The 12,803-nt window shown below is 49.1% G+C and overlaps 1 protein-coding gene across 5 annotated transcripts in view; it reads left to right on the top strand.

Moving 5' to 3' along the window:
- Window positions 1-12,803, top strand: part of LOC119970326 (selenocysteine insertion sequence-binding protein 2-like) — a 138,083-nt gene that overhangs the window by 89,723 nt on the left and 35,557 nt on the right. For all 5 annotated transcript variants that reach the window (XM_038804765.1, XM_038804762.1, XM_038804763.1 and 2 more), the window contains one exon: window positions 7,734-7,954. In XM_038804765.1, coding sequence (XP_038660693.1) covers window positions 7,734-7,954 — 221 coding nt within the window. The remainder of the gene's footprint in view (window positions 1-7,733; window positions 7,955-12,803) is intronic.

The raw sequence follows: 12,803 nt of genomic DNA, 5'->3' as shown, positions 1-12,803 counted from the left end.
GGGTGTGGGTAGGAGAGGGGAAGGTGTCTGACATCTATAAGGTAATGCAGGAGGTGGAGGAGTCGTCAGTGGAGGAGCTGAAGGCTAAATGGGAGGAGGAACTCGGGGAGCAGATAGAGGACGGGACTTGGGCGGAGGCCTTGGAGAGAGTCAACTCTTCCTCCTCATGTGCGAGGCTTAGTCTCATCCAATTTAAGGTGCTGCACCGGGCCCACATGTCCGTGACTATGATGAGTAGGTTCTTCGGGGGTGAGGACAGGTGCACCAGATGTTCGGGGAGTCCTGCGAACCACGCCCATATGTTCTGGGCATGCCCAGCACTGGAAGAATTCTGGAAGGGGGTGGCGGGGACGGTGTCGAGGGTGGTTGGATCCAGGGTCCAACCAGGGTGGGGACTTGCGATTTTTGGAGTTGCGGTAGAGCCGGGAGTGCAGGAGGCGAAAGAGGCCTGTGTCCTGGCCTTTGCGTCCCTAGTAGCCCGTCGAAGGATTCTGTTACAATGGAAGGATGCAAGGCCCCCAAGCGTGGAGACCTGGATCAGTGACATGGCGGGATTTATAAAATTGGAAAAGGTCAAATTTGCCCTGAGAGGATCAATACAAGGGTTCTATAAACGATGGCAGCCTTTTCTGGACTTCCTGGCTCAGAGATGGGTAACTGGGTCAATAGCAGCAGCAACCCGGGGGGGGGGGGGGGATTATTGTAGTAGTGTTTATTATGGGGCGAATGTATATGATTGTTAATATTATTGTTATTTTTGGTATTTTACTAAGGTGCGTCAATGTTGTATAAAATCAAAATTTCTCACTAAAAATTATTTAAAAAAAAAACCTTCATTTGATTTCAGAGATTTTCTGAGGTCAATTACCTTCTCCTTGTCAGTTGTTTTAATTCTGTTAGTTTGTCCATTTTCTTGCCAACTTTCTGCATCAATACCTCGCCTCCCTCTGGGTCCGCAGTTACATCTTGTCTCTTTTTTTTTAAACAGACAATTTTATTGAGGTATTTTTGTCATTGTAAACAGTAGCAATATACATTAGTGTGCAGATACCAATTACAAAAAACATAGTGCAAATAACAGTACCACTCTCGCAAATAGACACGCCTATTCTTCCCCCTCCCCTACTCTACACTATTCTACCCCTCCCCAACCCCACCCCCCGCTGATGATTAGTTCCCCGCAAAGAAATCGATGAATGGTTGCCACCTCAGGGCGAACCCCGATAGTGATCCTCGTAAGGCAAACTTGATTTTGTTTCCAAGCCGAGAAAGCTTGCCATGTCCGACAGCCATACTTCGGTCTTTGGGGGCTTTGAGTCCCTCCAGGCCAACAGTATTCGACGCCGGGCTATCAGGGAAGCAAAGGCCACAACTTTGGCCTCTATCCCCTCCTGTACTCCCGGGTCTTCCGACACCCCAAAAATCGCCACCTCTGGACTCATCGCCACCCTTGTTTTCAGTACCCGGGATATGACGTCCGCAAATCCCTGCCAGTATCCCCTGAGTTTTGGACACGCCCAGAACATGTGGACATGGTTCGCTGGTCCTCCCCCACATCTAGCACACTTGTTCTCCAGCCCAAAGAATTTGCTCATCCGGGCCACCGTCATGTGGGCCCGGTGAACCACCTTGAACTGAATCAGACCGAGCCTGGCACATGTTGTGGTTCCATTTACCCTCCTCAGAGCGTCTGCCCATACGCCTCCCTCCAACTCCCCACCAAGCTCCTCCTCCCACTTAAGTTTCAGTTCCTCGGTCCCTGTGTCCTCCGCTCCCATAAGCTCCTTATAAATATCCGAGACTGTCCCCTCTCCTACCTCCCCCCTGGAAACTACCCTGTCCTGGATCCCCCTTGGTGGAAGGCGTGGAAAGGACGGGACCTGTCTACGTACGAAATCCTGCACCTGCAAGTACCGAAAGTCATTCCCCCTCGCCAGCCTGAACTTCTCCTCCACGCCCTCATGTTCGCGAAGCTCCCTTCCAGGAACAAGTCGCCCATCCTTCCCACCCCTGCCCTCCGCTACACTCGAAACCCGCCATCTATCTTCCCTGGGACAAATCGGTGGTTGTCACATATTGGGGACCAGACCCACGCTCCCACTTCCCCTGCATGCTTCCTCCATTGGCCCCAAATCCGCAAAGCCGCCACCACTATAGGGCTGATGGAGTACCTGGCCGGCGGGAGCAGCAGGGGAGCCGTGACCAGGGCTGCCAAGCTGGTGCCCCTGCACGAAGCAGCCTCCACCCGCTCCCAAACCAACCATGTACCCACCATCCATTTCCTTATCATGGCTATGTTAGCCGCCCAGTAGTAGTTGCTGAGGTTCGGCAACGCCAGCCCCCCCTCGCTACGGTTCTGTTCCAGCATCCCCCTCTTTACCCGCGGGTACGTCCCCACCCAAACAAATCCCAGGATGATTTTATTGATTCTTTTAAAGAAGGACCGCAGAATGAAAATAGGGAAACACTGAAAAATAAACAGGAATCTCGGGAGGATCGTCATCTTCACCGTCTGTACTCTCCCCGCTAGTGACAGCGGGAGTGCATCCCACCTCCGAAAATCGCTCCTCATTTGCTCCACCAGCCTGGACAAGTTCAACTTATGCATGTTATCCCAGTCGCGCGCCACTTGTATCCCAAGATACCTAAAACTTTCCCCAACCAGCCTAAATGGTAGCTCCCTCAGCCTATTCTCCTGACCCCTCGCCTGCCCACAAACATCTCGCTTTTTGCCATGTTCAACTTGTAGCCTGAAAACCGGCCAAATTCCCCTAGGATTTCCATAATCCGTCCATCCCTGCCGCTGGATCTGACCCATACAAAAGCAGGTCATCCACGTAGAGCGAGACTTTGTGTTCTATTCCCCCCAGCCCCCCCCCCCCCCCCCCACCGGACCATTCCCTTCCATCCCCTTGCCGCTCTCAGAGCAATTGCCAGTGGTTCTATGGCCAACGCAAACAGCAGTGGAAAGAGGGTCATCCCTGTCTTGTCCCGCGGCATAGTCTAAAATATTCAGATGTTGTCCTGTTCGTCCTTACACTATCCTCCGGGACCTGATATAGCAGTTTAACCCAGTCCACAAAGCCCTCTCCAAACCCAAACCGTCCCAGCACCTCCCATAAATAGTCCCACTTCATCCAGTCAAAAGCCTTTTCGGCATCAATTGCCACCACTACCTCCACCTCTCTGCCCTCCGGGGGCATCATAATCACATTGAGTAGCCTTCTTGGATTGGCTACCAGCTGCCTGCCCTTAACAAACCCCGTTTGGTCCTCCACAATCAATTCTGGACGCCAGGATCTTGGCCAGCAGTTTAGCGTCTACATTAATCAGGGAGATTGGCCTATAGGACCCACAAACCTCTGGATCCTTATCCCGTTTTAATATCAGCAAGATGGTGGCTTGTGACATCGTCGGGGGTAGCACCCCATTGTCCCTTGCCTCGTTAAACACCCTAACCACCACCGGCCTCAGTATACCCGCAAACTTTTTGTCGAACTCCACTGGATACAGTCCGGCCCCGCAGCTTTACCCGACTGCATGGCCTTCAGGCCCCCCATTACTTCAGCTCTAATCGGGGCCCCCAGCCCCTCTACCATCCCCCTGCCCACTTTTGGGAAGGTCAGCCCATCTAAGAAGCGCCTCATCCCCTCCGGTCCCGTGGGGGGTTCCGAGGTATACAGCTTACTGTAAAAGTCCCTGAATACCCTGTTCACTCCTGCCAGGGTCTCCCACCGGTTCCCTGCCCCGTCCACTACCGTCCCTATCTCCCTGGCTGCCTCCCTCTTCCTAAGTTGCTCTGCAAGCATTCTGCTGGCTTTCTCTCCATACTCATACACCGCGCCCCTGGCCTTTCTGAGCTGCTCCAAGGCCTTCCCAGTGGATAGCGCTCTCAGCTCCGCCTGCAGTCTCCGTTGTTCCCTAAGTAGCTCTGCCCTCGGGGAGTCCGCTTATTCACTATCCCTCCGTGTCATCTCCTGCACCAGTCTGTCCATCTCTGCCCTATCCGTTCTGTCCCTATGGTCTCGGATTGAGATCAGTTCCCTTCTCACCACCGCCTTCAGCGCCTCCCAGAGCACCGCTGCTGAGACTTCCCCTGTATCGTTGACCTGCAGGTAGTCCTGCATGCATTTCCCCACTCTCTCACACACCCTCTCCTCTGCCAACAATCCCACCTCTAACCTCCATTGTGGACGCTGGTAACTTTCTTTGCAGACCAGCAGGTCGACTCAATGTGGAGCATGGTCCGAAATAGTGATCGCCGAGTATCCTGTGTCCCTCACCCCCTCCAAAAAGTCCCTACTCATAATAAAGAAGTCAATACGAGAATAAACCTTGTGAACATGTGAATAGAACGAGAACTCCTTCTCCATCGGCCGGCTGATTCTCCAGGGGTCAACCCCCCCCCCCCCCCCCCCCCCCTCCCCCATTTGTTCTATGAACCCGCTCAGTTCTCTTGCTATTGCCGGGACCCTGCCCGTTCTGGAGCACGACCGGTCCAGGTCGGGGTCGAGGACTGTATTAAGGTCCCCACCCATAATCAACTTCTGCGAATCCAAGTCAGGGATTTTCCCCAGCAGCCTTTTGATGAAATCTACATCATCCCAGTTTGGAGCGTAAACATTCACTAGGACCACCTTCAGCCCCTCAAGCTTGCCCCGGACCATGAGAAATCTACCACCCCCATCCGCAACTGTTCTGTCCGCCTCAAATTTAACCCGTTTGTTAATCATGATCGCGACCCCTCTGGTCTTAGCGTCAAGCCCCCAATGGAAGACCTGGCTAACCCAGCCCTTCCGTAACCTAATCTGGTCCGCCACTTTCAAATGCGTCTCCTGTAGCAACATTACATCCGCCTTCAGAGCCCGTAAGTGCGCGAACACACGTGTCCTCTTGACCGGCCCGTTTAATCCTCTAACATTCCAGGTGATCAGCCTGGTTGGAGGGCACCCTCTACGCCGATCAGCCATCCCCCTTCTTGGGTCCACCCCCTGCCCATGTGCCGCGCCTCCCCTGATCCGCCTCTTGGCAGCTCCCACCCCGACCCCTTCCCTGTTACCTGGTTCAGTTCCCTCCCTCGTCAGCAGATCATCCACCCCCAGCCCCCAGCAACATCCCCTTGTAACCTAACCCCTGCCGTATACTGGCTGTATACACACCCCCACCTCGCTCCCGTTGACTAGCTCAGAGCAGCTAGTCTGGTGGCTCTCAACTCCGGCGCCACCATGTCTCCCACCTATTGTCCCCCCCCCGCCCATCAACAGCCCTTTTCGAGCAATCGCTCTGGGACCGAAACAGAGAGAAAACAAACAAAGAACAAAGCTCGCCCCCACCATAGTGCAATTCAAACTGTAATGAGGTGGGCGCTATCACCCACCCCCCTCCCAACATTCCCAGAAGAAGAAAAAAAAAGGCAAAGAGAATCCGAATAGCCCCCCAGCACCCAACAACTTAAACTTTAACTGTAACTTTGGCTTTAACTTTAAAACTTTCAAACAGGCAAACACAAACACAAGAACACCCCCAATTTTAAGTAAAAGAGCATGCCGAACGACATTGCTAACACGAAGGGCAATCTGCGATCAAATGCAGACATCCCTTAATACACTCTTAACTTGAGTCCATGGGTCCTCAGTTCGGCACCAGTCCATGCCCCTTAGCGAGGTCCATCGCTTCCTCCGGGTCGTCAAAATAATGTTGCTGTTCCCGGTATGTGACCCAAAGCCGTGCCGGGAAAAGTAGCCCGAACTTGACCTTTTTAAACAGAATCTCTTTAATTTGTCTGTAGGCTGCCCTCCTTCTGGCCACCTCCTGGCTCAGATCTTGGTAGATGCGCAGGACACTGTTGTTCCATGAGCAGCTCTTCGTACTCTTGGCCCACTATAGAACCCGCTCCTTGTCCACAAACCTATGGAACCTGACCACCATCGCCCCCCGCCCCCCTCGTGGCTGCCTCACCTGCATTCTGTGTGCCCTGTCCAGCTCCAACGGACGCGGGAAGAAATCATCCTCCACCAGCTTCTGCAGCATGTCTGCCACATATACCGTGACATCTACTCCCTCGGCCCCCTCCGGGAGCCCAATGATTCTCAGATTCTGCCGGCGAGACCTATTTTCCAGGTCCTCCAGCTTGTCCATCAGCCTTGATTGCTGCTCCTTTAAGTTACTAATTTCCACGCCCGCTACCGTTTGGAAATCCGCCTGCTCTTCCACTGTCTTCTCCAGTGCCTGGACCTTCTTATCCTGAGCATCCAGCCTCTAGTCAAGTCGCTCCACTGCTTTTTGGAGCGGTTCCAAATTATCCCGCTTCAGTGCTGCCATGACCTCTTTCATGCTGCTCTCTTTCATGACCTGCAGCATGTTGTCCAGTGCTGTCTGGACCGTCCTTTCTGTGGTCCGTTCATCGGCCATCTTTCCTCCCACTTGAGCTTCCACACCACCTTTGTTCAGCCCCTTCTTCGCCTGTTTTCGCTCCCTACTGCTCCTTAAGTCCATACAACTCTGTATGGATTCAGACCTAGAGTGCTATTGTTTTTCACTCCAGCGCTCAAAAGTTCAAAAAAGTCGGGGAAAAAGGTCTTAAAATCTGGCTGGAGCGAGAGCCACCAAATGTGCAACGTACTCCCTCATAGCCGCCACCGGAAGTACGTCTTGTCTCTTGTTCACATATCCATTATTCGTATGCAATTTTTGATAGTGAGGTGAAGACTACCCCACAATAGGATGCATTACAAAAATGTAACTCTATCCTCTTCCAACAGCACACATATACTCACATGTATGTACACACATTGTTTGAGAGTAGATGAAATTTGCTTTTCCCGCATGCTGAGTAAATTCTAATGTTCCTACTATTGACCTGGCTGAAATGAGCTAACTCCATTTCAAGGTGAGGATTGACCTTCTTTGTCCATCGGGCTTAGCTACTCGCACAATAAACTGGCTTAACCTGAATGTCCATCTCTCTGTATTTAGTCCATTATAGCCTGAAAGTTGCATTCTCATGAACAACCCATAACACAAACTTTTAACTTGGTCATAATTACATGTATGTATTTCAGTGTGATATTTTGGTTTTTTTTTAAGTTTCTTTCTGGTCTTATTTTGTAAATACTGCTGACTGCAATGGTGTAGACAAACCTCCATTGTGGATCCTAAAAATAACTAGTTTGGTATCAGCTATGGGTGGCATGGTGGCCCAGTGGTTAGCACTGCTGCCTCACAGCTCCAGGGACCTGGGTTCAATTCTGGCCTCGGATGACTGTGCGGAGTCTGCACTTTCTCCCCATGTCTGCGTGGGTTTCCTCTGGGTGCTCCGGTTTCCTCCCACAGTCCAAAGATGTGCAGGTTAGGTGGACTGGCCATGCTAAATTGCCCTTAGTGTCCAAAAATATTGAATGGGGTAAGGGTAGAGGTGTGGGCTTGTGTAGGATGCTCTTTCCAAGGATGGGTGTAGACTCGATGGACCGAATGGCCTCCCTCTGCACTCATCATAATCTTTATTGTCACAAGTAGGCCTACATTGCAATGAAGTTACTGTGAAAAGCTCTGTAAATTCTATGATTAATTGCCCCTCAGTGTCCAAAAGGATAGGTGGGGTTACTGGGTTACGGGGATAGGGTGGAGACATGGGCTTAAGTAGGGTGCTGTATCCAAGTTTTTTTTCTTGCATAATATGTACTTTATTGGAACATTGTTGCAGCACCTCACCATGTTCGTGTCTTTTCCTTCAGATATTGCAGCCAGGTGCTCAGTAAAGAAGTTGACAATTATGTGACTGACTTGCTGAAAGAACTTGTTCGTTTCCAAGATCGCTTGTACCAAAAGGATCCAATTAAAGCTAAGAAAAAACGTAGGATTGTCATGGGGCTGAGAGAAGTTTTGAAACATCTAAAGCTGAAAAAGCTGAAGTGTGTTATCATTTCTCCTAACTGTGAAAGAATACAATCCAAAGGTAAGTTCTTTGTAACTGTTCCTTTTACAGGATGTAGGAAGGAGAAAAGCTAATAGGCACAGGAGTATGCCATTTAATGCACCAAGCCTGTTCAGCTATTCAGTTATATTATGGCTGACCTGTGTCCCAACTCCATATCTATTAGAACCTCCAATCCAAGCAGCAGAATCAAAAGTGAGATCAAACTGGACCTCATGACTCTGAGAACATTCCAGTGGAATCAGATCCAATCATCACCCGTTACCGGCCAGAGCACAGCCTTTTGGGCCCAGTCATTGCCTACCAGCCAAATCAATCAAACCGAGTCATCACTGACACTGGCCAATCAGCAATCACCAGTCTATGTCAGCACAGATTTCTGGATCCTGCTGTTTGGTTTAAAGGCACAGGCTGCTTTGCCTTAAAAGTCACAGTCCATGGATCAAAAATGTAACGTCTAAAATAAAAGAAAGGAAAAATAAGGGAAGGATTCTTAAAAGCTGCAGAATTCAGACTGAGGGCCTATGAGGTTCTTGAGCAGTTTGCCATAGGGAGTAAGGGGGTACTGGAGGTTTTGGCAGGCTTAGAAATGGACAAATCTCCTGGTCTGGATGATTTTTATGCCCGGCCGCTCTGGCACACAGGGAGGAAATTATAGGGGCATTGACCCAAATTTTTCATTCCTCCGTGGCCACCTGGGAGGTACCAGAGGACTGGAGGACAGCTAATGTGGGTCCACTTTTCAAGGAGGATGGTAGAGATAAACCAGGGAATTACAGTCCAGTGAGTCTCATCAGTGGTCAGGAAACTATTGGAGAACAATCTGAAGGACGGAATCAATCTCCACTTGGCAAGGCAAGGTTTGAACAGTCCGCCTGGCTTTGTCAAAGGGAAGTTATGCCTAAAAAATTTGATAAATGTTTTTAAGGAGGTGACCAGGTGTGTAGATAAGGGTAGTACAGTTGACATAGTTTATTTGGATTTCAGCAAAGCCTTTGACAAGGCCCAACATGGGAGACTGATAACGAAGGTAAAAGTACATGAAAGCCAGGGTAGCGTGGCAAGTTGAATCCAAAATTGGCTTAATGGTATGTTCTGAGACAAAGGGTGGTGGTGGTAGAAGGCTGTTGGTGTGGCTGGGGGCTGGTGTCCAGTGGCATACCACAGGGCTCAGTCCTGGGTTCTTTATTGTTTGTGATGTGATATATGAGATGATGTGAGAGAGGGAGCGGCGGAGCGGAGAGAAAATTTTATGGGCCTCACGGTAGCATGGTGGTTAGCATCAATGCTTCACAGCTCCAGGGTCCCAGGTTCGATTCCCGGCTGGGTCACTGTCTGTGTGGAGTCTGCACGTCCTCCCTGTGTGTGCGTGGGTTTCCTCCGGGTGCTCCGGTTTCCTCCCACAGTCCAAAGATGTGCGGGTTAGGTGGATTGGCCATGCTAAATTGCCCGTAGTGTAAAGTTAATGGGGGGATTGTTGGGTTACGGGTATACGGGTTACGTGGGTTTAAAGTAGGGTGATCATTGTTCGGCACAACATCGAGGGCCGAAGGGCCTGTTCTGTGCTGTACTGTTCTATGTTCTATGTTCTATATATAAACGAAGATTGTCCGGGTGATTAATGATGAAGAAAAAGGTTTTGTCTGAATCTTCAACACTTATTGCTATTAGATTCTATCTCTTCTTTCTTATGGACACCTCCAGTCTTTGAATTCTCAGAATCTGGGTCACTACCACTGTCATTTGATGTGTGATCAACGTCTGTCAACATTTTCTCAATTGAGTCATTCAGTGCCCAATGAGTTTTCCTAATTACCATATGCCCTACAGTTGGTACCTCATGCACTATCTGGAGTACTTCTTTCGGACTCTCTGTAATCATAAGTAAAATTACGACCTTCACTTCTGCCAAATCATTCTCCAAAAGCAAGTTTAATCCATTCCACTGGGGATTCCTTAACCACTCCGGCAACTACTGGACCTGAAACTAAATCACACTCTAATTGTACTTTATACAATTATATATATTTTTAAATAATCTTTATTGTCACAAGAAGGCTTACTTAACACTGCAATGAAGTTACTGTGAAAAACCCCTCGTGAAACTGGGATATAATTTGCACCTATTCAATTTACTACTACCTCAGCTTTCATTGAGTTCTCTGGAGGGAAACCAAATCATTCTCCAGTAAGAGAGTTGAGCCGGCATTGAACCCAGATTCTGGCACTGTGAGGCAGCAATGCTAACCACTATGCTAGCAGCCACCCCATAATCTCGGAACATTCCTAGCTATCCATTCCTTACCTTGGCTACCTGCCTTCCTTTCACTCTCTCACTTCCTATACTTTTCAAAATTATGGGGGTGATGGAACAATGGTTTATATTTATGGATTAGCTCATAATCGGCGAAGATAATTGCCGCCTGCCTAGCAATCTTCACCCTCTAGTCTTCAACATGTGGTCTTACGAAAGGAGGGAATTATTAAACTCTAAGGGAACAACCTCTCTGAGAGCCTCACTGGTAGTTTCAACTCCCAATGCTCAAACCCATTTATTAAAATTGTTCTGCTTAACCCATTCAAATTCTGCAAATGTCTGTTCCCGGCTGCCTTCTTAAATTCCAAAACTTTTGCCTATAAGCCTCGGGAACCAATTTATATGCATCCAGAATAGCCTTTTAAATCTCATCATAATTCTTAGTCACCTGCTCTGACAGGGATCCTGTTCCCGCCCACATGCGATTTACTCTGCATGGGTAATGTCCACTTTTCTCTTGGCCACTCCATTTGGGTTGCTATTTTCTCTTAAGCCCAAAAAAAAGACGTTTCTACTTCCTCATCAAATTTTAGGAAGGCCTATATAAATTTAAACATCTCGCCACTGGGTTCTGTTCTAGAATTAAGCTCCCCTCTGCATTCTGGCAACTTCCCACCAATTTCCAGTGCCTTCATCTAAGGCATCTCTCTCTTTTGCTTTTCCCTCTCTCTAGTTCCAACTTCCTCATTTACATCTCCATCTCTTTTTCTTTTAACTCTCTCTCTCTCTCTCTCTCTCGTCAATTCTACTGATTGTTGCCATGACCCAGGCTGTGTTTCTTGCATTTCTTTCAAATGTAAATGTTGAGCAATTACTTCAATTATCTCCACCTTCTTAGCTTTAGTCAGCACCTCTATTTCTAATTCACCTACTTGTCTTTTCGAAGCTCTTTTAAAGATAAATAGTCCACCTTAAGAAGAATCTTAGCAGCTTCCAGAACCATCCTTTTATATCACTACAAATCTGATGTCTGTTTCAATTTACACTGTAACCCAAATTCGCTGTCTACCGTTCCAAAGATCCCAGTCGAGCCCCAAAATTATGTTACGACACCCTAGGCAAGTGCACGGTCAGTTGACCCCCACTTGTCGTGGAGTCACAACGCAAGTAAATTAACCAATAATTCTTGTAAAAATATCCAGTCTTTTGCCCTTGGCTGCCCAAGTACAGTCACCAGGTTTTTAAGTTTAAACATGTTTATATAAAGAACTATCATGAAATCTGCAGTAAATACAACTGGGTAACAACACTCTTAAAACTACAACCCCGTTTAACTGTCCCGCCCTTTACCCACACACACAAGACAGACAAACACTGGGTGGGGGGGTACCCAAGAGTCTTTGCTTTGGATGGTGGATCTTTAGCACACTTTCTTCACCACACGCTTCCTGGTTAAAGTCTCTGGTTTACAGATGGTAATCGTGTTCTTTGCAAAGTCATTCATTCAGGGTCTCTGCAGGTTAGAGAATACAGTACTCGCAGGCAGCAATGTTCCGTAGAGACACTTTATGCGCAATCTACTGGCCAGGCTTTGCCCGAAAAGCAGTGCGCCACAGTGCACTGTGGGCGGTAAACGACAGGAGACCATACTCCCAGAATCTACCCGGCTTGCCACACCTCGCGGGATCTAATGTGATCGTGCGAGATGTCGTCATTTGAAGCCCGTCCATTGTTGGCGGGATCACCTTTTTCCGATTTTTTCCGATTCTGCATATTAGAGTGAGACAGCTCGTTCCCTGAGATAACTGAGGCGTTGGGATCTATCCCCTTCGCCTTTGAGACCTCCAGCAACCGCCATTCAGTACTGGTTTCCACAAATGGGGACCGGACGGCACAGCACACATGGGAGTCTCCCAGTGGATTGGAGGCTGCAAGGTGCATGTCTTCTGGGCAGGGTGGTATCCTAACACTGCTTGTACAATCTGGGCACCTTGGCACTGACACCAGTAGTGCCCATGATGCTGGCAGGGGCATTGCCAGGATAGGGTGGCATTGCCAAGGTGATTGGGTATGAGGGTGCCCTGTGCGTGTGAGGGAGGGACTGGGGACCCCCTTACAATGAGTTGGGGCTCGCAGGGGGGGTTTTAGTCCTGCCTTCTCCCTGCACTGTGGCGTTTCGGCGAGCGGGGTTCCTCAACGAGACTAAGTGTGGCCTCGGCCCCGCGCAGTCCCAGCTGAGGTTCCGTATCTAACTAGAATTAGTTACCAGTTGTGTTTCGCATGCTGTGAGCGCCGGGAAACACGTGTTAAAGCGTGTTTGCTTGGAACATAATTCCCACTTGGTTAAATCACGCCCTATATTTCTTATCAAACTGGGCCTTCAGCTCGAGGTTCACATTCAGGCCTATATGCTTTCAGCTCGTGATTTGACTTCAGTCTCAAGAGCATGACATGCAGACTTGCTCAGTAAAATCTTTTTGGGGAGAGTTAGTTACATCCCTCCATCCAGGCTGCCAGAGTCAAAAATGAAACAAAACTTGTGACTCTGAAAACATTCCAGTATGATCAGATCCAATCACCACCTGTTATGTGGCAGAGCACAGCCTTTTGAGC

Source organism: Scyliorhinus canicula, chromosome 8 (assembly GCF_902713615.1).
Source record: "Scyliorhinus canicula chromosome 8, sScyCan1.1, whole genome shotgun sequence".
NCBI lineage: Eukaryota > Metazoa > Chordata > Chondrichthyes > Carcharhiniformes > Scyliorhinidae > Scyliorhinus > Scyliorhinus canicula.
The sequence above is the reverse complement of the archived record's forward strand: the minus strand, read 5'-3'. Positions and strand labels throughout refer to the sequence as shown.